The sequence below is a fragment of the Sarcophilus harrisii genome, chromosome 1 (assembly GCF_902635505.1).
Source record: "Sarcophilus harrisii chromosome 1, mSarHar1.11, whole genome shotgun sequence".
NCBI lineage: Eukaryota > Metazoa > Chordata > Mammalia > Dasyuromorphia > Dasyuridae > Sarcophilus > Sarcophilus harrisii.
The window spans coordinates 428089857-428114388 of NC_045426.1; the positions used below are offsets into that span (position 1 = coordinate 428089857).

The 24532-nt window shown below is 32.7% G+C and overlaps 1 protein-coding gene across 9 annotated transcripts in view; it reads left to right on the forward strand.

The window, feature by feature from the left end:
* Positions 1-24532, forward strand: part of RELCH (RAB11 binding and LisH domain, coiled-coil and HEAT repeat containing) — a 125963-nt gene that overhangs the window by 91820 nt on the left and 9611 nt on the right. For 5 of the 9 annotated variants that reach the window (XM_031946164.1, XM_031946167.1, XM_023495939.2 and 2 more), the window contains 7 exons: positions 290-369; positions 7983-8089; positions 9316-9415; positions 13162-13244; positions 14077-14140; positions 16440-16578; positions 17585-17701. In XM_031946164.1, coding sequence (XP_031802024.1) covers positions 290-369; positions 7983-8089; positions 9316-9415; positions 13162-13244; positions 14077-14140; positions 16440-16578; positions 17585-17701 — 690 coding nt within the window. Of the gene's footprint in view, positions 1-289; positions 370-7982; positions 8090-9315; positions 9416-13161; positions 13245-13789; positions 13873-14076; positions 14141-16439; positions 16579-17584; positions 17702-18275; positions 20205-24532 lie in introns of those variants that run through there. The other 4 variants (XM_031946165.1, XM_031946166.1, XM_031946169.1 and 1 more) reach the window with 3 other exon arrangements.

A 24532-nucleotide genomic window follows, 5' to 3' on the forward strand; every position in this document is an offset into this window, starting at 1 on the left:
TGCTTTTTTTTTTTTTTTTTTTTTTTTTTGCAGAGAGGAAGTCTCATATCTCATTTTATTCACTAAATTTCTTTCTCATGTAATATTCCCATTTGCTATAATTTTAGGCTTTTGATATAGAAAACCCTAAAGGCAAGTATATTTAATTGCATTTTCATGATTAGTAAAAATGGTTTTTAGTAACGATACTTTATAACAGTGAGGGAAAAGGTGTTAAGTAAGCAAATTGTAAAATGACAATATTTCTTTGTATTTGGAATTTTTTTTTTAAATATGTCTATGATTTTAGATTCTTCAGCAGGAAATGGGGTCCTAACAAAAGCTACAGTTCCTATTTATGCCACAGGAGTCCTTACATGCTATATTCAGGTAAGAAGAAAATTCTTAATTTCATGTATACCTTTTTAAATTTGACCAGTTTTAAATCCATTGAGGTTGGGGAGGAGGAGATATTTGTGCATCATCTGGGAGTCAAGTCAGCAAGTATTTATTAAATGCCTACCATTTGCCATGTACTAAGCTATGGAACTACAAAAGAAAAAAACAGTCCCTGCTCTCAAGGAACTTTTAGTCTTACATGCAAACAACTATATGCAGAAAACCCTAGAATTAATGGGGACCAAGAAAGGCTTTTAGCAGAAGATGAGATTTGAGCTGAAACTTGGAAAAAGCCTGAAGACAGAATTATAGGCATAGAGGATAGCCAGTGAAAAGTGTATCTCAAATCAAATTAAGTCAACAAGTATCTATTAAGTACCTACTATGTATCAGATACTGTGCTAAAAGCAGGGAAAAGATAATTTCTAATTTTTATTCAAAGCATGGAAATTAGTGAAGATATTATTTGAGATCAGGATCTCAAAGTTTTCAGTAGTTTTAAAAAAAATGAAAATTGTGTCCATAATGATCAGAAATATTAAGCTAGAATTATCATCACAAATTGTTTTTGTTTCGTAGCATTCTTCACAGGATGAAAAAAAAATTAGGTACTTATAGCATGTCAAGTACTGTGTTAAATATCAGGGATACAAACCTGACCTCAGATTGCTTGCATTTCATTAGGGGAAACACCCTCTACCCTATCACACACCTCCCTGGGGTGATGCCTAGGAAGCCATGTCAGTTGATTGAACAAGAAAAGGTAAAAGCTTACCAATCAAAGTCAGCAAGCATTTATTAAATTTTTATGTCTTAGACAACACTATACTAAGTACTAGGGTTATAAAGAAAAGCAAAAGCAGGCTTTGCCCTCAAGAAGATCCATTCCAAAAGAGGAGACAACATTCAGACAACTGTTATTTCAAGATAAATGCAAGGCAATTGGAGATAACTTTAGAGTAAAGACAGCAACAGCAAGAGGAGGGGCAACCGCTTTCTAAAGGTTGGTTTTAAACTTCAAGGGTTTCCTTGAAGTATACATTAGCGTCTTTATAGGTAGCAGAGAAAACATCTGAAAATTAAGAAATGACAAGGGGAGAAATTGTAGCTGAACCAGAAACCTCCATTTTTTGTTAATGAAGTATGAGGCCAGATCTTCATTTGAGAGTGTGAAGAGAAATGATGCTAGGGCAGGATTGGGAGAGGTCCCATTAAGGTGAAAGACTGGGATAGGTTGTATAGCAGAGGGAAGAATGAGAAGATAAAGGATTTTGATCAGGTAGAAGAATGGAAATGGAACCCTTATTTGTGGTGGCAAGATCAAGGGTGTAAATATCCCTTTCACTAGCTGATTCTGTACCTGAGATAGAAAAAGAATTCACTTCTGTTATTTCCTTTTTTTTTTTTTTTTCCATCTGTCCTTCCATGTACAGCTTAGACTTTAAGTGTGGGGTCCTTTTTCATTAGCAGCCTATGCTCTGAAATTGCCTGGTATGCACCTTGCACTACTAACTTCTTTTATGGGTTTTCTGATAATCTATATAAGAGCATGTAACATAGTAATTTTATCTGATCAATCAGGCATTTACTATGCACTCAATTCTGTCTGTCAGAAACTCCACTAGATACTAAGGATACAAAAGAAAAATCACCCCAGGCCTCAAGGAGCTTACATTTATTTTAGAGTATACAATATGTATATACTTAATTATATATATTATTCATTAGTATCATAGATAGCCTTCATAGAGTCCCAACAAAAGGATGATCCCTTATTGATGACAGGAATTGTCTTTTTTTTTTTTTTTTTTTTTTAATAGCCTTTTATTTACAGGTTAGATATATGAGTAACTTTACTCATTAACAATTGCCAAACCTCTTGTTCCAATTTTTCACCTCTTACCCCCCACTTCCCGCCCCGCCCCAGATGACAGGATGACCAGTAGATGTTAAATCTATTAAAATATAAATTAGATACACAATAAGTATACATGACCAAACCGTTATTTTGCTGTACAAAAAGATTCAGACTCTGTACAATTAGCTTGTGAAGGAAATCAAAAATGCAGGTGGGCATAAATATAGGGATTGAGAATTCAATGTAATGGTTTTTAGTTATCACCCAGAGTTCTTTCTCTGGACATAGCTGGTTCAGTTAATTACTGCTCCATTGGAAATGATTTGGTTGATCTCATTGCTGAGGATGGCCAGGTCCATCAGAACTGGTCATCATATTGTATTGTTGTTGAAGTATATAATGATCTCCTGGTCCTGCTCATTTCACTCAGCATCAGTTCGTGTAAGTCTCTCCAGGCCTTTCTGAAATCATCCTGCTGGTCATTTCTTACAGAACAATAATATTCCATAATATTCATGTACCACAATTTATTCAGCCATTCTCCAACTGATGGGCATCCACTCAGTTTCCAGTTTCTAGCCACTACAAAGAGGGCTGCCACAAACATTCGTGCACATACCGGTCCCTTTCCCTTCTTTATGATCTCTTTGGGATATAAGCCCCAGTAGTAACACTGCTGGATCAAAGGGTATGAACAGTTTGATAACTTTTTGAGCATAGTTCCAAACTACTCTCCAGAATGGTTGGATTCGTTCACAACTCCACCAACAATGCATCAATTGATGTCCCAGTTTTCCCGCATCCCCTCCAACAATCAACATTATTTTTTCCTGTCATTTTAACCAATCTGACAGGTGTGTAGTGGTATCTTAGAGTTGTCTGAATTTGCATTTCTCTGATTAATAATGATTTGGAGCATCTTTTCATATGACTAGAAACAGTTTCAATTTCTTCATCTGAGAATTGTCTGTTCATATCCTTTGACCATTTTTCATTGGAGAATGGCTTGATTTTTTTATAAATTAGAGTTAATTCTCTATATATTTTGGAAATGAGGCCTTTATCAGAACCTTTGACTGTAAAAATATTTTCCCAGGTTATTGCTTCCCTTCTAATCTTGTCTGCATTCGTTTTGTTTGTACAAAAACTTTTCAGTTTGGTATAGTCGAAATTTTCTATTTTGTGATCAGTAATGATCTCTAGTTCTGTTTTGGTCATAAAGTCCTTCCCCTTCCACAGGTCTGAGAGGTAAACTATCCTGTGTTCCTCTAATTTATTAATAATTTCATTCTTTATGCCTAGGTCATGAACCCATTTTGACCTTATCTTGGTGTACGGTGTTAAGTGTGGATCAATGCCTAGTTTCTGCCATATTAGTTTCCAATTTTTCCAGCAATTTTTGGATGACAGGAATTGTCCAAATGTTTCTATTCAAAGATAACTTTTACTAACTTCATCAAACTTTGGAATACTACAGAACTATTCAGTGAAAGCTACAAAAATGCAAAAGAAATCCTAAAAACAGAACAGATAAAAATCTAAACTTGACCAGATTGTGATGTATCGCTAGATAGATAATCTATTGAATTATTATATCTATATATCTATATTTGTGTGTGTATACCTATATATCTATAAATATAGATATATAGATATTGGACATATACTGCATACAGCCAATTACTTGGGTCAATAATTGAAAGATAGCTGTATGGATAAATTTTTCAGTGCTTCCAGTGATCCCCAAACTATGCCACCAAAACCCTTTTAAAAAACATACATACATACATTATTTTAATTTAATTTTTCTTTACTGATAAATGTATTTCATAGGATCACATTCATTTCTGAATATGACCTTTCCCTTCTCATTCCTTCTACTCAGTAAATTGTATTTGATTCCAAAGAATTAATAAAAGGAGAAGAAAACAGCTGCCAAATCTTGTTTCTTTCATTACCATATCTCTCCTTTGTTCCCCTTCTCATTGATCACGCAACCATCTCGCTTAAGTTTGGCCCTCTAACTTGGAGTATTGCAGTTGTTTCTTAAGCAATCTGCCTGCTTCAAGTCTCCACTCTTCCAGTCCATTTTTCACACAACTGCATAAGGGATTGTTCTGAAACATAGGTACCACCAAGTTGCTTTTGTAATCAATAAAATTCAATATATGCCTCTAGGATTAAAATTTTCTTCCTTCACACACACACACACACCCCTACCTTCTCGGTATATATATTGTCTCCATGCTTCTTGACAAGAGAGACTATTTTTGCTTCTTTTTTTTTTTTTTTTTTTTTTTTATCTTGAATGTTCAACATAATTAGCTGGCTCTTGTTAGGTGCTTGATAAATACTTGTGGATGAATTGAGTCAATGCAGTGTTCTACTCATAGTATGATATAAAAACTTATCTTCTTAATGTTCTGCAGGTGATGCTATCTATATGTCTTAATAGATAATAAAAAACTTTGATCTCAGAAGAACTAAAGATACAAGAATCAGTGGAAAGATTCATGATGATCACAAGGCCAGTGACTAAAAAGTGCTTTAAAAAGATATTATGAAAGACAGAAATCTTTGGGCCTCAAGTCTCCTCATCTGTTTAAAAAAATTAAAATTGCTTTAGATGACCTCTGAGATCACTTTCAGCTCTAAATCTGTGCTCAATCAACAAACATTTAAGTGCTAGGACTAGACACTAGAGATACAAAGAGAAAAAATAAAATTGTTTCTGCACTTTTGGGAAAGGCAATTTGTATATAAATATAGTAAGTGAATAAAGAGTATATTCAAAATAAGTACAAGGTAATTTGAGAAGGGAAAGAATTAGGATCTAGGGGACTCAGGAAAAGCCCCATATGTAGGTGATGTTTAAAACTAAATTGAAAAAATTAAGGAATTCTAAGCAAAAATGTGGATGAAGTGCATTCAAGCCATGAAAGATCACCATTGTAAAGACAAGGAAAGAGATAGGAGCTAAAATCTTATAAGAAAACACAAGATCAGTTTGACTAGTTGGCAAACCAGGTAAAGAAGAGTCATGTATAAATATTTATTAAAAGATAAGATTAGGCCAGATTGTAAAAAGCTTTGAATGCCAGAGGCATTTTTATTTGGTCTTAGAGGTAGTGAGGAGTTGTTAGAGTTTATTGAGTAGGGAACTTGTCATGTGTGTAGGTAGATTTAAATGGGAAAAAATAGAGGCACTGGCGTTAGTATATAGAGTAAACTTGGTAAGGAACCTTACCTAAAGGTATGGCCATGTGAGTAGAGAGTTCAGCTTCAAAATATATTGTGTAGGTTATTTTTACCTCCATTAAATGAATAAGGAGAGTAAAGATTCAAGCATGCTACCAAGCTTCTAAACAAAGGTGATAGGAAAGTTGGTGGGATCTTCTTGGGAAATCCAAGAGTAGTAGATTGGGAGTTAGGAATGGGGGAGACAAACACTTCTGTCTTAGACCTAATGAATTTGAGATATGTATGAGACATCCCATGTGAAATATTGATTAGACATTTAGTAATGTGATACCAGAGGTCAGGAGACAAGCAAAGCTTAGGATTGTAGATTAAATTTCCATCAGTTTAGATATAAACTTAACCTTAGAGGTCAGTAGATCACCAAATGGAAATAGTGTAATAAGGGAAAAGAAGCCAATATGGAACCTTAAGGAAATACCTATATTTAGAGGGTATAGTGTGGATTAAGAAACAAATAGTAATGTTTCAAATATCCAGAGAAGAGCAGTTCTATGAAAGAAAGAGATCAATAATATCAGATGCTGCAAAGATGACACCTGGGGGAGGGGAAGTTTTTTTGATTAATTAATTAGATAATTTGACAATTCTGGAGAGAGCAATTTCAGTTGAGCAATGAAATTAGAAGCAGATTTCAAAGAGTAAAAAAGGGGGGCGGGGTACAAGAAGGAAACAAGTCAGGAGTATAAAAAGCTTTTTCTATAGTTTTGGCTGTGAAAGGGTAGGGAAATAAGTACTTTGAGTGAAGAGTAGGAATGTAGTAAAAGAGTTTGGTTGATTTAAGAATGGTGGGGGGAACCTTGATTAATAAAGATTGGCAATTTTGGTAGGGAAAGACGATTGTAAAGGTAATCTACTAGGTGTAACTAGAATGAGACAACACAGAGATTCTAGAAAATCAAAAGAGGAGACCTCTAGAAACTTGAGTAAAATTTCTTAGGAGTTTTAGAGTCAAGTTTTAGATAAGAATAGGACTGGATGAAAAGGCATTGCCGTCAGAATGGAAATGATGTAAATGGTTTGTATTAATGGGAAACATCTCTCTCTACTAATGAAATCACAGATTCCCCAAAACACAGTTGACTATCACTGTACCCTTTTTATTTTTCCTTTAATGGATTTATCACTTTGAATCATAAATTTACATTCAGATTATTTTATGGCTTACTTCTGTAATTTGCTATAGTTGCCAGAAGATGGCATCATATTAATGAATGTGACTTTCCTGAGGAACAGGCTGTTTTTCAAATTAGCCAAAGTGGAGTAACTGTGGTGTAGTCAAATTTTAATTTTCTTAAATGAACTTTGTAAAGAAAAATACAAGTATGCAAGTTTCATAACTAATTTCTCACTCTTAAATAAAATAGTTTTATGAAGATTAAAAGAAACAAAATAATCTAGGATGATTTAGGAATCTCTTACAAAACTATGTGTATTTATCAAAATCTCTCATATATTCTCAAGGATAGGGTGTTATTACAGGGCACAGTACACACCTAGAAGGCTCTTTTAATCAGATGAATAAAGCAAAATATTCTCTTCAAAGAGTTAACATTCTAACAGGAAAGACAATATATAGCTTAGCAAAGCCAAGAAGTAAAACTACTTTTCCCCCGTGCTTTATACACTGTAATTTTTCATTAAATATGTATTGAATGGTGAATTTTTTTGTGTCTTTTTTACTTTCTGAATCAGCACTTGCTGTGAAGTCTGCTGGATGATAAACTCTTCTTTTGTTCAAGTGATTTTTTTATTTTATCTTTATAATTTTCAGCTATTCATACTAAACCAGCATTTTGTCCCATGGTTTCTTTCAGAGTAAACTGAACTCTCCAATTCTTTACCCCATTCATTTCCCATGATTGTATTTGGCCTAGTTGGAACATTTGTCATTTTGCTATAGCTTGATGAAAGCTATGCAATACCCACTTTCAGATGAGATCCTACATTTCTAGATTTTCTGCTTTGCTGCATAATGTTATCAGGATCCCTCCTCTCCTCTATTTCAAGGTCATTTTATATACCTCTACAGATGTATGATTCAATTCTGTGCTAAAGCTTTCATGGTTTCCTTCAAACCTTACCTGTTTCTAAAAAGAGATTTATTATCTTTTTATTATCTTAGAATATTTTTAATGTAGTTACCAATTTTTACTATTTCCCTACAATTGCCCCACATCAGTGCTTTACAAGACCTCATAATTCTGGTAGTTATAATTAGGTTTGAAAGAATTGTAATGTATGAAATCTTTAATATTAGAATTGAAAGCTAAGTTGGTTTTAGTAAAAGATTATATAAATTGCTTAAATTTTAATATAGAATTATTGTAATCATATGCTACTGCTACCAGGAACAAATAAGTATATCATAAAATAACTTGCTATGATTATTTTCATTAGAATCATTTCAGATTATAATAGTTATTCATTATACTGACAATGTTTTGTTAAACAAAAACTTAATTAGATCTTCTTTTCTTCATTTCAGGAAGAAGACCGCAAACTCTTAGTTGGATTCTTAGAAGATGTAATGACTATGCTTTCGTTGTCTCATGCTCCTCTTGATAGTCTGAAGGCTTCTTTTGTGGAACTGGGGTAAAAGTAATAGCTTTTGTAGTTTTTTTAAAATATGTATATAAAGTGCATAACATGGGTTTGTAAAAATAAATGTTTTTATTGAGGGATGAGAGCATACATTAGAACAAACTTGAAAATTATATTTGATTCCTGGAATTAAAAGATCATTCTCAGAGAGAAAACCAAGCTCTTTGTATGTTAGTAGTCATTCAGTAAACACATATTAACTGGTCTTCCATGTAAGAGACACTGTGCTAAGCACTGGGAATACAAATAAAAAAAGAAAATAAGAAGCAAGGGAGGGAGAAAAGAAGGCAAGTAAGAAAGAAAGAAAGTCTCTGCTGAGAAGGAATTTATAGTCTAATGGGGGACAGACAACATACAAAAGCAAGATGAAAAGTTGGGGAAAAGGGAATTTAGGAATTGGATGAGAACAATATCCTTCCTAAGGGTAGAGGATAATTAAACCCAAAAGAATGCATCTTGGTTGTGATGAAGAGATGGCTGGGTAAAGAATGCCTCTTCTGTGGAGGCTTAGGGAGGAATTTTTAGTTTGCTTCCTATTTACAAAGGCAGAGGGAACTGATGAATTGTGAGTACCAAGATTGATATAATCTCTAGTACCAAGACTGATACAATCTCCCCTAATGTTGAGTTTGCTAATAATGATATTCCTGGGGACATGGTGAGGGAGGTACAAAGGAATGCCTAGTATATAGTCCATAGAGGGCTGGTCCTAGCTAAGAAGTCATGGCTTTAAATCTTGCTTCTTACACTTACTAGCTATGTTATCACTGACATTAAACTAAACTTCTCCCAGTACTCTTGGAATTTAACACTAAATGTTGCCAATATATGAGTTGTAAATCTGCATTGGTGGAGGGAAATTTCTACATCTCTCCCCTGATGAATTCACAGATCTGAACCCAACCCTACCTTTACCAAAAAATGTGAAAGACAATGTGTTCAACATTTTAAATACAGCAATAAAACTGTCTCTGCCTTTGAAGAACTTACATTCCACTAATAAGTCTTGTGATCTTGAGCAAATCATTTATCATGAGTCTCAATTTCATCCTTTGTAAAATATTCTTAATATTTGTGCTGTTTTCCTCACATAGTTGTAAAGAAGATAATTTAAGGTACTACTAAAGAAGATTTACAGTCTTAAAGAACTACATAAATATGAACTGCTGCTATAATATGCCATCATGGTTTCCTAATTTTAATTTTTTTTCCTCCAGAGCAAACCCAGCATACCATGAGTTGCTATTGACTGTTTTGTGGTATGGTGTTGTCCATACTTCAGCACTTGTTAGATGTACTGCTGCTAGAATGTTTGAGGTACGTGAGTTAAAGGTTTCTGTTCCATTAGATTGTTATAGTTGTCATTTATGGGAGGAGGTGGGAGAAAGAGAACAGGAAACATGAAAGGGGAGAGTAAAAACAGTTTCTGAATAGTGTGTGTTAATTTTAATGCATATGTTTTATGAATATCTTATTAACAGTACTGAGTTGTGTACTGTGTGATGGAGCAGCATTTGCATTATTTAGTTTTCACCTATTTAAGAGGTCTTTTCATCACTTTTTAAATCATTTCCTTAAATGTTTTATGGTAGATTCTTTTACTTTCCTGTTTTATTTCTGATTTTAGTATTCAGTTTAAATCTTTCTGAATATGCTTTCCTGATTACTAAGAATATTAATAAAAGGAGCTCATCCTAGAAAATCTCTCTCAAAATATGAACTCTATGACTTTCATTAAGAAAGCATATACTGAGATTGTGGAAATACTACATTAATCACAATCCACACAAATTAATCTTGTTAGAAAAGACATAAATCCATCCTATTTTTGTCCCATCAGCTGCCCATAGTATGGGCTCTATAAGCCCAGAAAAATCATATAACTACTCCCTTCTAGAATTTAGCCAGGTAATGATTAATGTTAATAAGTGAAGTGGTTATATTATCCAGATTTATACTGTATATATTGGGCTAGAACCAATTCCCATTGTAACTTTGAATAGTGTGAATTTAAATACATATGCCCACTTCAGGCTATTCGTTATTTGTGTCCATTGAGCCAATACTCTGAATTAAGTGAATGAAAATAAGTAAAATTATGAATGTTCACTATAATTTCTTAAAAATGCATTTCCCAGCTTTTGTGTTAAGTTTTGTCTGTTTTGGGGTCTATCTCTTTGCTATTGCTTCTGATCTAAAACTGTATTCATGCTTAAGCTGTTGCTAACGTTAACTACTCTTTTAGATGTGTTGTGAATCTGTGCATAAAAGGTTTTAGGACTTAACAATACCTAGACCATGTTAGACATTGATTAAATGTTTATGGATTGATTTACAATTTGAAAACTTCATATACCAATAAAAACATTTTTCCCCTACGTATGAATTAGGTTAAGTGATAGAAGTGAAAATATAAGTATCTCTTGTCAATCACAGTGTTTTAATTTGAACTTCAGTCATGTATTCTATTAGAATAAAGGAGGCTTATGATCTGTCATGATTTTTTTAACATTCGTAAGAATATTCCCAAACAATAAGAAAACTCTTATTAATCAAGAAATGAAGAATCAAGTTTCAAATTTCAAAACAGTCATATCCTAGGATTTGATTTTGATAGTCAGTATAGTTTAGCAAATCAGTTGAAATAATTCTGACTTTCTGAACCATTTGTTTTGTTCTGCTTTTTTCTTCACCACATATAAACATATACATATATGTGTATATATTAAAATATTACATTCACATGTTTGGATGTAACAGATTTAGAGTTTAAAAGGACATTCCAATCTCACATTTTTCATATGAGGACTCTTCTTTACATCTGCCATGTTGTCCGTTGGTAAGCGTTTTTAAGTGCTGCATACCAAGCACTATTCTGGTCACTGTGGATACAAAGAAAGATAAAAGACAGTTCCTGCCCTTAATCAGTTCTCAGTTCTGCCATTTATGTGTCTGACCCTGAGTGAATCAGTTAGCATCCCTGGGCTTCAACTACACCCAGCCTGATTCCAATCTGTCTTTTCAGTCTTATTGAAGGTTATTCTCACTCCTACACTGTGGTATCCAGCCACTAGCTTTCTCTCTATTCATTCCACAAACACGCTTGCTCTTTTCTCTGTGCCTTTTTGCTGATTGTGCACCGTAATTAGAATATATTCCTTCTCCATCTCATAAAGTCCCAAGTGCAATTAATTACAGGGAAAATTTTTTATTGATTTCTCCCAACTGCTAGTACTCTCCCTCCCAAAATTGTCTTATATTTAATTATTTTTGTATATATTTTTATTTATTCATTTTATATTTATGGTGTGCCTGTATATATGTAAATATATTATATGTATGTATATGTTTATATGTGTATTTGTTGCCAGCTGCATTAGAATGTAAGTCCCTTGTGAGTAAAGCTTGTTTCATTCTTTATACTTGTGTGCCAGCACCTAGTGTAGGGCATGCCTTTTAATAAATGATTGATTGATTTTTCATTATCTGTGAAATTAAAGAGTTGAGCCAGATGATTTCTAAGATACAACATAATATCTATCATAGGCTCCCTTCAAATTGTAGATTTAACTGAATTTGGTCTTAAGGTTGGAAGGGGAGTAATAAGGCCTATCTTCAGCCCAATACAGTTAATAAATAAAGATTTTTATAGTCATGGAAAACCTTAGCAGTCATTATCTACTACCCAAACTTTCTTTTGTTTAGTCTTTTATGAAAATTATTTCATAAACCTAAATAATATTCATTTAAAATCAAGTTTAATAATAATACATTGTGGCAAAGCTATTTCCAAAGCAAAATAAGCTATGACATTTAATGATAATTAATAATAGGGAGAAAAAGTTACTAAATTATGAATTAGTCTCTGATTATACTTTTAAACAAGCAAACTAATTGTAGCTAAGAAAATATATCTTGATGATAAGACCATTAAAAATGAAATTATTGAAATTTAGCATATTGATATGAATTATGGTCTTCATCTATTACAAATGTACAAAATAATAAGATTTTAGTTACAAAAATATTGAAAATAGTCAAAATCTATGAAAAAACCTAGTTCTTCAACTAAAAGATAGTATGATTAACATCTAATATCTAAATTTCTATTTTGTGAAAGTGAAAGCAAAAAAAGAAAAAAAGTCAGCCACCTCTATATTTGACTCATAAAAATTAATGATTTATCGAGTAAATGGACTGAGAAGTCCATTTATTTAATTATGATCATTAGTAAAATCAGCTCTTTTTTAACTTCCAATCAGATTAAATCAGATCATTTCCATTGTTGGCAGAACTGAAAGAAAACTAATAAGAATGATTCCGTTGTTAGCTTTTAAGAATGATTGGTACATTTAAAGAATTACAAAATTTGAAATCCGATTATATAAAAGTTTAAAAAAAAAAATACAAACCAATAAGAATTGGCTTAGATGCTGTGCCTTTACATTATAGACCTAATAGCCCTGAATTCTACCTCAAGAGAAAGCTAAAAATATTCTATTATCAAAAATTTTGTTTAATGAATTTAAAAGGGTGCTTGCTATAGTTATAAAGCATATATACAGTTTTATTGCTTTTGGGTATCTGCAAACTGCTAGGCTGTTCTGGTTTAGTAACACAATTCAGTTTGTACTTTATTAGTCATATTAAAACATTCAAGTTAGATTTAAAATTGGGACATTAATTTTGTCCTCAGATTCATATTTTAACTGAACGTTTTTAAAGCCTAAAAATAATATTAAATTTATTGATTCCATTGCAATTCGTTTTTAAGTAGACAACATAATGAAATATGACCCAAGTACAAACTGTTATTGAATTGATTATGGATTCAACTTGCGTGGATTTCTAGGCCATTTAAGCTTTATTTTCCTCCCAAGCATCCTTTGCCTTATAAAGCATTAGTGTAGCAATATATGCTTAGCTTCTAATTTTGGTTTTGCTTTTGTGTTCTCTCTCTCTTTCTCCTTCTGTCTTGGTTGTATGTTCCTTCTTCCCATGGTACTGTGCTCACTCTTTACGTGCATCACGTGTGAATACCACCCCCTATGCTGACCAATCAGCTGTTGGTGAAGGGGGTGAATGAAACTCTGGTAGCTCAGAGGGTTGTTCCTGCTCTCATTACTCTCTCCAGTGATCCTGAAATGTAAGTTTCTTACCTGACTTATTCATTCAGCATCCCTTTTAATATTTGTTGTGAAATAACCATCAGTATTTTTAAAAATAATATTGATGTTTCTTTATAACTTAGTTTCTTTAAGTTACACTTATTTTGAATAAAAATTTTGTTCTATTGTTCCAATCTTGTCAGAATACCATTTGTTTGATATTAAGTCAAATTAAAATACTCTTATGAAACAAACCTATAGCTTAGAATTTGACTCATTCAGTGTAAGCCTGAATTATACTTTTAGGTTGAGATTTATAAGTAGTTCAATCAATTTCAGATATTCTGATATGCTGATGGACTATTTCCTCCAGGCTAAAAAGGATGCTCCACTAATCTCACTAACAGGTCATTACCAGAAAGCATAGTAGCATGAACCAAAGCCTTAACCATTTTAATGTCTGTTGTGGGTGACTAAACCAAGAAAGGCCAATGAGTCTGCCTGCCCATCCTCAGTCACAGCTAACCCAGTTCTCATTCCAGTTTACCAAACCATTTTTTATTGCATGTTGACTGGTTTACAGCTGACTCTTCGAGGCATGAGTGAAGCATTAGTTGACAAGCGGGTTGCTCCGGCCCTTGTTACCTTGTCCAGTGATCCTGAATTGTGAGTTTCACAGACTGCGACCTTAAGTTATCCTGTCTGTCTTTTTGAGCATTCTTCCTGGTCTGCTTTTATTTATTTATTTGTTTTGATTTTGTCATTGCTAGAAACTAATAAAAATATAAATTGTGCCCATATTGAATATATTTTAGCTTTACAGATATTTTCTTGAAGGAAAGTTAAGTTATTTATTTTCTTATTCCACAGCTCTGTCAGGATTGCCACAATTCCTGCCTTTGGCACCATTATGGAAACAGTTATTCAAAGAGAGGTAGGAAAGCTATGAAACTGAATAGTGTTACTATCCTCACAAGTGGTGCCATTTCTGTAACAATTGCTCCCTGGGACAGGCAGTAGACATTTTACTTGTTAAAATGTGCAACAGCACTTCCTGACAAAATGTCATCTTCCTTTCAAATATATTTTCGTGCTTATACAAAAATATTATCTTTCCATATTCAGTAAATTTTGTGTATATTTTCAAGACTTAATTCTGGTCACTACCCTATTAGTATTAGAAAAAGTGTCCACCCTTTCTCACACTGCACATTCTTTCTTCCCAAATACAAAAATCCCTCATACAGTAGAAAAGCAAGTTATCTGTACAAAGTGATGAATCATTTGTACAGAGGTGCCATGCTTCACATTTTATTTGTTGGTATTTTCATAAAGAGGAACTCTTTGTGTATACTATGGTTACATGCAAATGAGGCTTGTTTTAAATCACTTTAAAATGACTATAAAATTTCACCATGTTAAATGTGTGAAACTACCTGACTATATACTTTTCAGCTTCAAGTTATTTTAATAATTACGGTGTATTCTGTTATAGAGAATATTTCTACCATAAGGAAAATGTATATGCCACAAAGTGATTCTTTTCGTCTTTCTGGAAAGCCAGGCAAGGATGTGACCAAGATAATTTCATTCCCTCTTTTGAAATGTGACATGAAAGAACATGAGAAAGGGACTCATTATTTGGGTCAGATACTATACCAGGGGTCCTCAAACTACAGCCCACAGGCCAGATGCAGCATCTGAGGACGTTTATCCCCCTCACCCAGGGCTATGAAGTTTCTTTATTTAAAGATCCACAAAACAAAGTTTTTGTTTTTACTATAGTCCGGCCTTCCAACAGTCTGAGGGACAGTGAACTGGTCCTCTATTTAAAAAACTTGAGGACCCCTGCCATAGAGCATTGAGAAATTCCCTTTTCTTTGGAATACAAGATTTTGCAAAGGTGAATGTTGAAAACTATCTTTGCATGTAAAAAAAAATACTATTAAAAAAAAGAGAGATCCTATTTTCCTGCTGACACATTTAGAGATAAATTGGCTAGAATATATTTGTTCTCTATGAGATATAAGACTATATGTTTATTCTTAGACAACCTCTTGCAATTAGGAAATTCATATGCCCTAATTCTAGAGTCAGGAATCCTGGGTTTAAATCCTACCTCTGATGCTATAAATCTCTGTGACTTCAATCAAGTTATTTAACTTTCCCTGTAAAATGAAGAGACCAGATGGTCTAGGAGACCCCTACCACCTCTATATGTATAGTTCTAATAGGAAACTCTTGTACCAAAAACTGAACAGTCAATCTGAGACTGGTGTTTTCTATTTATTATAGTAACAACTTCACATGGTTTAACAACTATCTCTTCAGAAAGGAAAATAATAGAATTCCATCTCCACAAATGTATTCTCATCACTAATTCATAATTTCAATGTTACAACCACTTAAAACTTCACAATCCATTCCCCAGAATGCAACATTTTCATTCCAAGACATATATACTCTTAACAATGTTGATGATTATAAGTGAATTTTGTCAACTAGAACTCCTAAACAATTTCTTTTGTGTTATTCTGAAATAACTTTCGGATTTTTTATGTCCCAGCTTTCTTTAAAACTTTGAAATTGTAGTGATTCTGTAGTAATATATTGTTAGTTAATTGTCAACAAATGTTTGTTGAATATTTTTAAGATGAGAAATATTTTGGAGTCAGAAATTTTTTCTCATGTTTTTACTGGGATATCTTAGAAGTGAGTACAGTATTCTGCAGAGCTTGCAGTCTTGCCAGAATTTCAACATGCTCTTAAATCCTAAAATAAAATATTTTAGGGAAATGTGAGTAAGAGAGAAGTCATTGGTGAGTCATCAATTCAAAAAGTGAATAAATGGGTAATTTGTACTATGATTTATAATATAATTTTAAACTTAAATTCTAAATCTTAGAAACTTAGCTCCATTTCCTTAAAACAGTTTGTGCTAATGATTTTTTCCTTATTTTATACATTTCTGTTGTTCAGAAATGAGATAAAATATCGTGATAGGATTTGGAGATTTTTCCAATTTTTAAATCTTTTCTAGACCAAACAGAACAAGATAAGTATAAGTTTGGCCTCTATTCTCCATAATAGCTCTAATTACTTTAAGCAAAGTCTAATTGTTCTCATTTCAAGTTGCAGGCTAAATCTCTGAACTTAATTTTTTTTTTTTTATTTTTGTTAACTCCGTGTACTTGTGAACCTTTTATTTACCAAGTATATATGTCCATTTTAAGTTACTGGAAAGAGTGAAAATGCAGCTGGCTTCTTTCCTGGAAGATCCTCAGTATCAAGACCAACACTCTCTGCATATAGAAATCATAAAGACATTTGGAAGAGTAGGACCTAATGCAGAACCCAGATTTCGAGATGAGTGTAAGTTAAATTATTATAGTATTCTAACTTATATTAGAATATGTTATTCCTTAAATTTCAATGAACAACAAAGCCTTTATGAGCATTACTGACCTTGTGCCATGTGCGGTACTCCACTTTATGCTCATCATACGGAAGGAAGCTAGCATATGGTAGTAGATAGGTTGGAGTGTATAACCTGACGGCAAGTCATTTAACTACTTTCAATGTTTTAATATTATCCACACCCATAGAGTTGTTGTGAGGATGCTTTGAGATAACATATAAATCACTTTGCAAACATTAGTGTGTTGTATAAATGCTATATAGCATCATCATCATCATTATTACTAAATAAACCATATGCCAAAAGCTGGAAGTATAAGATGGACATCTTTTCTACAACTTAATCTTGGAGAAGTCACTTACTTAGGGACATCTAGCTAGTATGTATCACATGTAGGACTTGAATCCGGGTCTTCATGGTTTTGAAGTCAGCTTTGTACACTGAGCTATGCTGCCTGATGCTACAGTTGGATTATAAGGTGCTAATCTTGATGAAGATTTGTTTCGTTGATAGCACAAGCCAAGTAAATCAAAGACAAAGGAAAAATTAATGCAATCTTCCTCTATTAAATACAGTAGTGATATTTTGTCTTTAGAAAGCATCTCATTTTCTAGTACCCACAAAATACTTCGTTAGTAGCTTTTATTTCTTAATAATATTTTTGGTATATGCCATCCATCAGAGCCAATTTTCGCTTTCAATTGAAATGAAATTGTGTGTGTGTGTGTGTGTGTGTGTGTGTGTGTGTGTAATTATAGATTCCCACACACATACACATTGCATAGTTGTTTGATTGTGGTACTAAGACTGAAGTCCAAGTCATTCCACTGTTCTATCTAGTAGACCAGAAGGACAACAATATGCTAAGATGCTGATTATCAGAAAACTACTAGATATAAATAAAATGTATTTTAAATTTTATTTAGGAAAAAAATAACATTTTTACTCTTTCTTTTTCAGTTGTTATACCACATTTGCACAAGTTGGCTTTGGTCAACAATCTACAAGCTGTGGATTCCAAAAGATTGGATATTGCTACCCATCTGTTTGAAGCCTACAGTGCACTTTCCTGTTGTTGTATCCTTATTTTCAAAGAAATTAATATTTAACCCATATTTTTGTTGTCTTTGTAGTAGATGTTAGTATTTTGTAGTAGAGATGTTAGTATTTTTGTTTTGGAGATGTTAGTATGAGTATGTTAGAGATGTTAGTAGTTTTTCTCCTTGAATTGCATAAGAAAATGAGTATAATTTTTTTTTCTTTTCCATTCATTCCTTTTTGTATTCTGTCCACTTCCACTTTATTATGTAATATCTTTTGAGTGCTGAGACATGTTCTATGTTACAATGAATAGGCAAATTCCTAATACCCAGTTTTGAAAAATATTTATCTACCTTAGATAAATATACAAATTTGGACAAAAAAAGTGAAAAGAGATTGAGAGTACTTCAGGAAAAACATAGACTGATCTTCAATTTGTTTCCCAAAGCTTCATCCAACTTAGATGTCTTTACTGAAGGAGATACACTGTTATAAACTTTGTTTTCTAAGAAAATGCCTAGCATCTATGTTTTATATATTCCATATGTGGGCAGTTACATGAATGACTGTAGTTCTACCATGTCCAGTAGTTTCCTTGCCTCTTTTCTAGAAGGAGATTGGCCAACGCTCATTGGTGAATGGGGAAGATGAAGAATTGAGAAAGAGGGAGAAAAAGGAGGAGAGAAGAAAAGAGAAAAGAAAAGATGAAAGTTTGTAGGAGATAAAATTTATCTTAAAGAAAGAAAATATTTGGGAAGAAGCAAGGAGGAAAATCATCAAATCTAAGAAAGATTTTAAACTGCAACTTGAGGGGAGGAAATGGCTCATGCATGCATATTATGGAGGCTAATAGATGTGACAAAGGAAAAACAGCAGTGAAATAAATACCTAATAAATACCTAGTAATTTTTAGGATTAAAATCGCAGAGAAGGAAATTAGGAATAGTTTAAAAAGTATTTTCAAAGGAAACTGCTCTAATAGATGTGTGCTGCTACTTTAGCATGTATGGTATATGTAAAAGTATATATGTGAATTGAAATTCACAAACATGAGAAGATGCATGGTAGAACTTTTGAATCAGGATTAAATAAAGAGGTGAAAATGTACAGGGCACATTATATAAGGTATTGTATCTAAAGGACCTTTGCAAACCATAACAGAATCTATTATATATGCCCATTTTTATTGTTTCCCTAAGGATAATGCTGTTAGAATCATAAAACCTCAACTATCTAGATAATCATACCTGATCAAGAATTTTTTCTACAACTTCCTTGATGAAAGGTCATCCAGGCTTTGAAGACCTTTAGTTCTGCTTTTGAATAGCTCTAACCATTAGGAAGTTTCTCCTTATATTGAGATGAAACTTGCCCCTCTGTTATCCATTGCTCCTACTAGCTCTGTGCTCTAGAATTAAATAAATGTATCCCTTTCCCAAAAGATTAGCCTTTTAAATGCTTGAAGAGTCACCATTTGTTTGTTCTAAATTCTTCTCTTCTCATGGCTAAAAGTTGTTTCACTTAGTTTTCATGCAGCATAATCTAAATTATTGTCCTTGCATACTTTCCAAATTACTAGTGACCTTTCTAAAATGTGACATCAACAGCTGAGTACAGGATTACAGATGTAATCTGACAAGGGCAAAGCATTGTGGAATTATCATCCCTTTCTAAATATTGTACTTTTCACGTTGGCCTAAGCAAATCAACTTTTTGTTTTAGTACCGTATTACATTATTAATTTCTTTTGAACTATAGACTAATAAAACCCCCATATCTTTTTCAGACAAACTATTATTTAGCCACCATTCCCTCATCCTGTATTCTAGTGACCTTGGTTTCTTAAGAAAAAGAAGACAAGACATGACATTTGTTACTGAAGATTATGAACTTGGGCCAGAAACACTGTGTCTTTATACATACATACTATGTATTTATATGTATATATGTATTAGTGATGGAAAACAGCAATTATTCAGACATCTGATGAAAGCTAGTTGTGTTTTTTCAAAAATATAATAATAATCTTATATAATTTTACTTGCTGATAATTTCATCTGTTAGAAAGAGGAAGGAATTAAGAGACTTTTTCCAGACTTCTGTAATATAAAGAACCAGTTAACTGATGATGTATAGAGGATGACAACCTGGAAAGAAATAGTGAACCCATTTTCTTAATAGCCAAAGATGGGATTGAAATATATAGAAAGATGGGTGAGTAGTTAGGACAAGAAAACTTATTTCATTACATTCAGGGAATGATAAGTGAAGATGCCTGAAGAACATTAAAAAATCAAAAATCCAATGCCGAGATATAGTTGCAAATGATCCAACAAAGAAAAAAAGAAAATATCTAAAGACATTTCTCCAGTAAGTTCAGATTTTTAAAAGGACATGTATAGAAAAAGAATGAGAGATACACAGGCACAGAAATATACATATATGCACGTGCATATACATATTCAGAATGAAAAGGGAGGTATAGGAGTAATAATAGTATCAGGAAGGATAAAGTCCAGAAGGTGGTTTTTTTTTTGTTTTTTTTTTTTTTTTTTTTTTTTTTTAAGGTATTTGCAAAGCAAAAAGAAGGAAGGAATAAATCCACTGTGGAGACAGATTGTGTAATATTAGCAAGCAACTTAGAAAGCAGAACTACTAAACTTCTGTTTTGCTTCTATCTTCTCTATCCAGGAGAATGATCTTAAAACTAGAAAGTGTTGAACAAACATGACCAAAAAATTCAGATCCAGAATTGCTGAAAATTTAATGAGATTAGTCTGGCATGGACTGTTTTTAATAAAGTCAAACTGCCTTTTTTAAGAATAACTAATGCCCTGTCTAAATGTCCACAAACTTCTTATTAATATCTTCTAGGATTTTGTTTGGAATAGATATAAAATACGGGAATATAATTGAAAAGTCTCCCTTCCTATTATCAAAAACTTTGATCACTGTTTTTCTCCTTTCAAAATGTCCAAAACAGAAATCATTATCTTTTTCCCCAAATCAGCCTTCCTCATCTTCCCTTTCACTGTAAAGGGCAGTGTTATCTTCCCTGTTCCTGACTCCCATCCTAGGAGTCATCCTAGATTCCTATCTCTTACTCTGTGCTCTCACCTTCCATATCAAGCTATCAAACCTATTGATTTCTCCTTTGCAGTATCTCCCAAATATGCCCCTTTCTCTTCTCTGACATTGCTACCACTCTGATGCAGGCCTTCATCACCTCATCTCACACTTGAATTATGACAATAGGCTACTTGTGTGTTTGCCTGCCTCAAGTCTCTCCCCATTCCAATCTACCCTCCATTCAACCACTAAAGTGATTTTCCTAAAACACAATAAATTCTGCTAGTCCCTGTTGCCTCCAGGAACAAATGCAAAATGTCCTTTTAGGGCTTCTTTAGAGCCCTTTTATAACCCAGCCACTTCCTAACTTTCCAATAATCTTCTACCTTTACTCCCCAAAATGTATTTTTTGGTCCAGAGACACTGGCTTCTGGCTGTTTTTTTGAATGAAATACTTTAATTCTCAGCTCTGGGCATTTTCTCTGGCTCTTCTCTCTCCTCCCACTGCCATCCCTGGAATGCTGTCCTTTTATTCCAACTATTAACCTCCTTGGCTTCCTTTAATCCCAGCTAAAATTCCACTTTCTACAGAAAACCTTTTCTAAGCCCTTTTAATTTTTAGTGCCTTTCTTGTGTTAATAATTTCCTTTTTACCCTTTATATAGCCTATTTTATGTATTGTGTCCCCCATTAGACCATGATCTTATTTACAGCAAGGATCCTTTTATTTAAAATTTTGAGTTTCAAATTCTATCCCTCCTCACCTTTTTTCACTTCCTAAAAGTTGGTAAGCAGTCTGATATAGTTATATATATATATATATATATATATATATATATACACACACACACACACACACACACCAAATTATGCAAAACATTTCTACATTAGTCGTTTTGTACAAGAAGACGAATAAAAGAAAAAGAATAAAATATAGCATGCTTCAGTCGGTATTCAAAAAATATTTTTCTTTTCTTTTCAGGAAGATAGTTTGCTTCATCATTTATCCTCTGGGATTGTCTTGGATTATTTTATTGCTAAGAATAGTTAAGCATAAACAGTTCTTCATTAAACAGTATTGCTTTTACTGTGTACAGTGTTCTTCTGGTTCCATTCACTTTATTATGCATCAATTCATGTAACTCTTTCCAAGAAATTATCCTGCTTGACATTTCTTACAGTATGTTAATATTCAATTGCAATCATATGCCACAGCTTGTTTATCTATTCCCCAGTTGATGGCCATCCCTTCTATTTTCAATTCTTATCCACCTCATTTGTTTATTTTTGTATTCCTAGCATTTGGCATAGTGTCTGGCACATAGTAGGTAGTTAATTAATATTTATTGATTGATTGAGAAATGATGGACTCACATTGCAGATTGAGACTTTTTTTGAACAGGGCCAGTGGAGGAATTTGTTTTACTTAACTATATGTGTTTGTAATAGGAACTTTGTTCTCTTTCTTTCTAATTAGGAAGAGCAGGGAAGGAACAAAATAAACTAATTTGCTTTCTATAAAAATTATCAGTTAAAAAAAAAAGATTAAAAAAAAAAAGATCAGTAAGACTGACTTAGCAAATACAACTTTTCTTTCAGAGTATTCAAAAATGTACTTTGTCCAGTCCTAATCACTTGATCTCATTGAAAATCTAAAGTTGAGTTGTATACTGCCTTCTCATCATTGCTCATTATCTTCATTACCCCAGAGTTACTTTAAAAAACAGAAACAACAGCAACAACATCTTTACATTGACTTGATCATGATTGACTGTCAGCCTCACCTTGTTTGGAGCTATAGTATTTCTGATACTGTTATACCAACATTTCACTGTAATTGTTATATTCTTCCTTAATTGCCTGCTTTTTCTCGTCTGTATATTTCTTTTAAAATTCTATGTTATAATGAACCATATACAACTGTGTCAATCTATATAATTGACATGAACTTTTGGTGGGAAAACTATATAGTTTAAATGGTTAAAAATGGTACTAGATTTGAAGTCAGGAGGCCTGACTTCAGTTCTTAGCTCTCTATGACTTTGGTCAAATCACTTCACCTAATTTTCATCATCTGTAAAATGAGCAGGATTGAACTATAAAGTAGCTTCCAACTTTTAAATCAGTGATCTTACAATGATCTTTAGTTTTCCTTTTTCATTATCTAAAAAATTTCTGCTTGTCTTATCAGAATTTTATACTTCCTATCCATGTTGGGCTCACTCCTTTTATTAACTCTTAACCATTGAATCTAACCTGTTACTTCTTAGAACTTTTTAATGTAAGCTTCTAAAATAATAACAATGTAACAGATTATACTCAGCTTTATTTTACTTTTCTGTCACAAATTCTAATATTAAGTGGTCACCCCTACCCCCAAAGTTCCCATCATTTCTTCATCAAGAAACTATTAGTCAGAAAAACCATTACATTGAAATCCCAATCCCTATATTTATGCCCATCTGCATTTCTGATTTCCTTCACAAGCTAATTGTACAATATTTCAGAGTCTGATTCTTTTTGTACAGCAAAATAACGGTTTGGTCATGTATACTTATTGTGTATCTAATTTATATTTTAATATATTTAATATCTACTGGTCATTCTGCCATCTGGGGGAGGGAGTGGGGGGGTAAGAGGTGAAAAATTGGAACAAGAGGTTTGGCAATTGTTAATGCTGTAAAGTTACCCATACATATAACCTGTAAATAAAAGCCTATTAAAGAAAGAAAGAAAGAAACTATTAGTCAGAACCTGATCCAGAAAAGCCTTTTTTTTTTTACTTCAAAACTTCATTGTTTTGAAGGGTTAAATGACCATTAATATAAATCAAAATTTTACTAGCTACTCTGCTTTTAATACAGAGAAGACTTAATCATTCCAAATCATTGAAGTTCCTCATCATTATCATTTATTTCCTTTATGCCAGGTTGATGATATCTTATCTTTCTTTTCTTAGCTAATTCTGTCTTCTGTCTAAATTGTCTGTAGATAATTTTGCTTCTGTTTCTTCCTCCATTAATTATTAAGTAAATAATTTCAACTTGTTGTTTCTTTCTTTTCCAATTTCCAATAATAAGATTTAGTTCACATGCTAAGAGTATCATTTAATAGACATAAGGTGCTAACCTGAAAAGAGCAGATGTGGAGGACAAAGGAGAGTTTTAATTTGAAATATTTGAAAGATAGTCATGTATAGGGACATATTAGATCTCTTTTGATAGATTTAGTAACAACAGAGGTTTTTGAGAGAGTTCAGCTTGATGTGAAGAGAAAAGATTCCTAACAATTAGAAAGCCTAAACACACTTGGGGCTGCCTTGGATCCCCATCTTCTTGGGAACTGTAAATGAATAGTAAGTTGTTAAACGTTTTGAAAAGATTCTTTTTCATTTATAAATTTGACTAAATTAGCTTCAATATTCAATGAATATTTTATACTTGTAAAACTCAGTCTTGCACAAAGGAAATGCTTAATAAGTATTTTATTGGGTAGAATTGTGTGATGCTACCAAGTTTTTGTTTTAAATATTTCAAATTAACAGTAAAGGAATTTAATTTCTAGAAAAGTAATTAATGAGTAATTGCAAGTGAAGTCATATGGATTAAGAAATGTCCATGCACATATCCACAGGAAATTTAAATAATGTATTTTTCCCTATTGACACTCTTTGTTATTTGCTTTTACTAGTTTTCTCCATAATTATTCAAAAATAATTTTTCAGACTTGTGTAAGTGTACCCATTTAGTTCAATTTGCCCAGTTCAGTTTATTTAAATATAGGCTAGTTGTGCTTTTA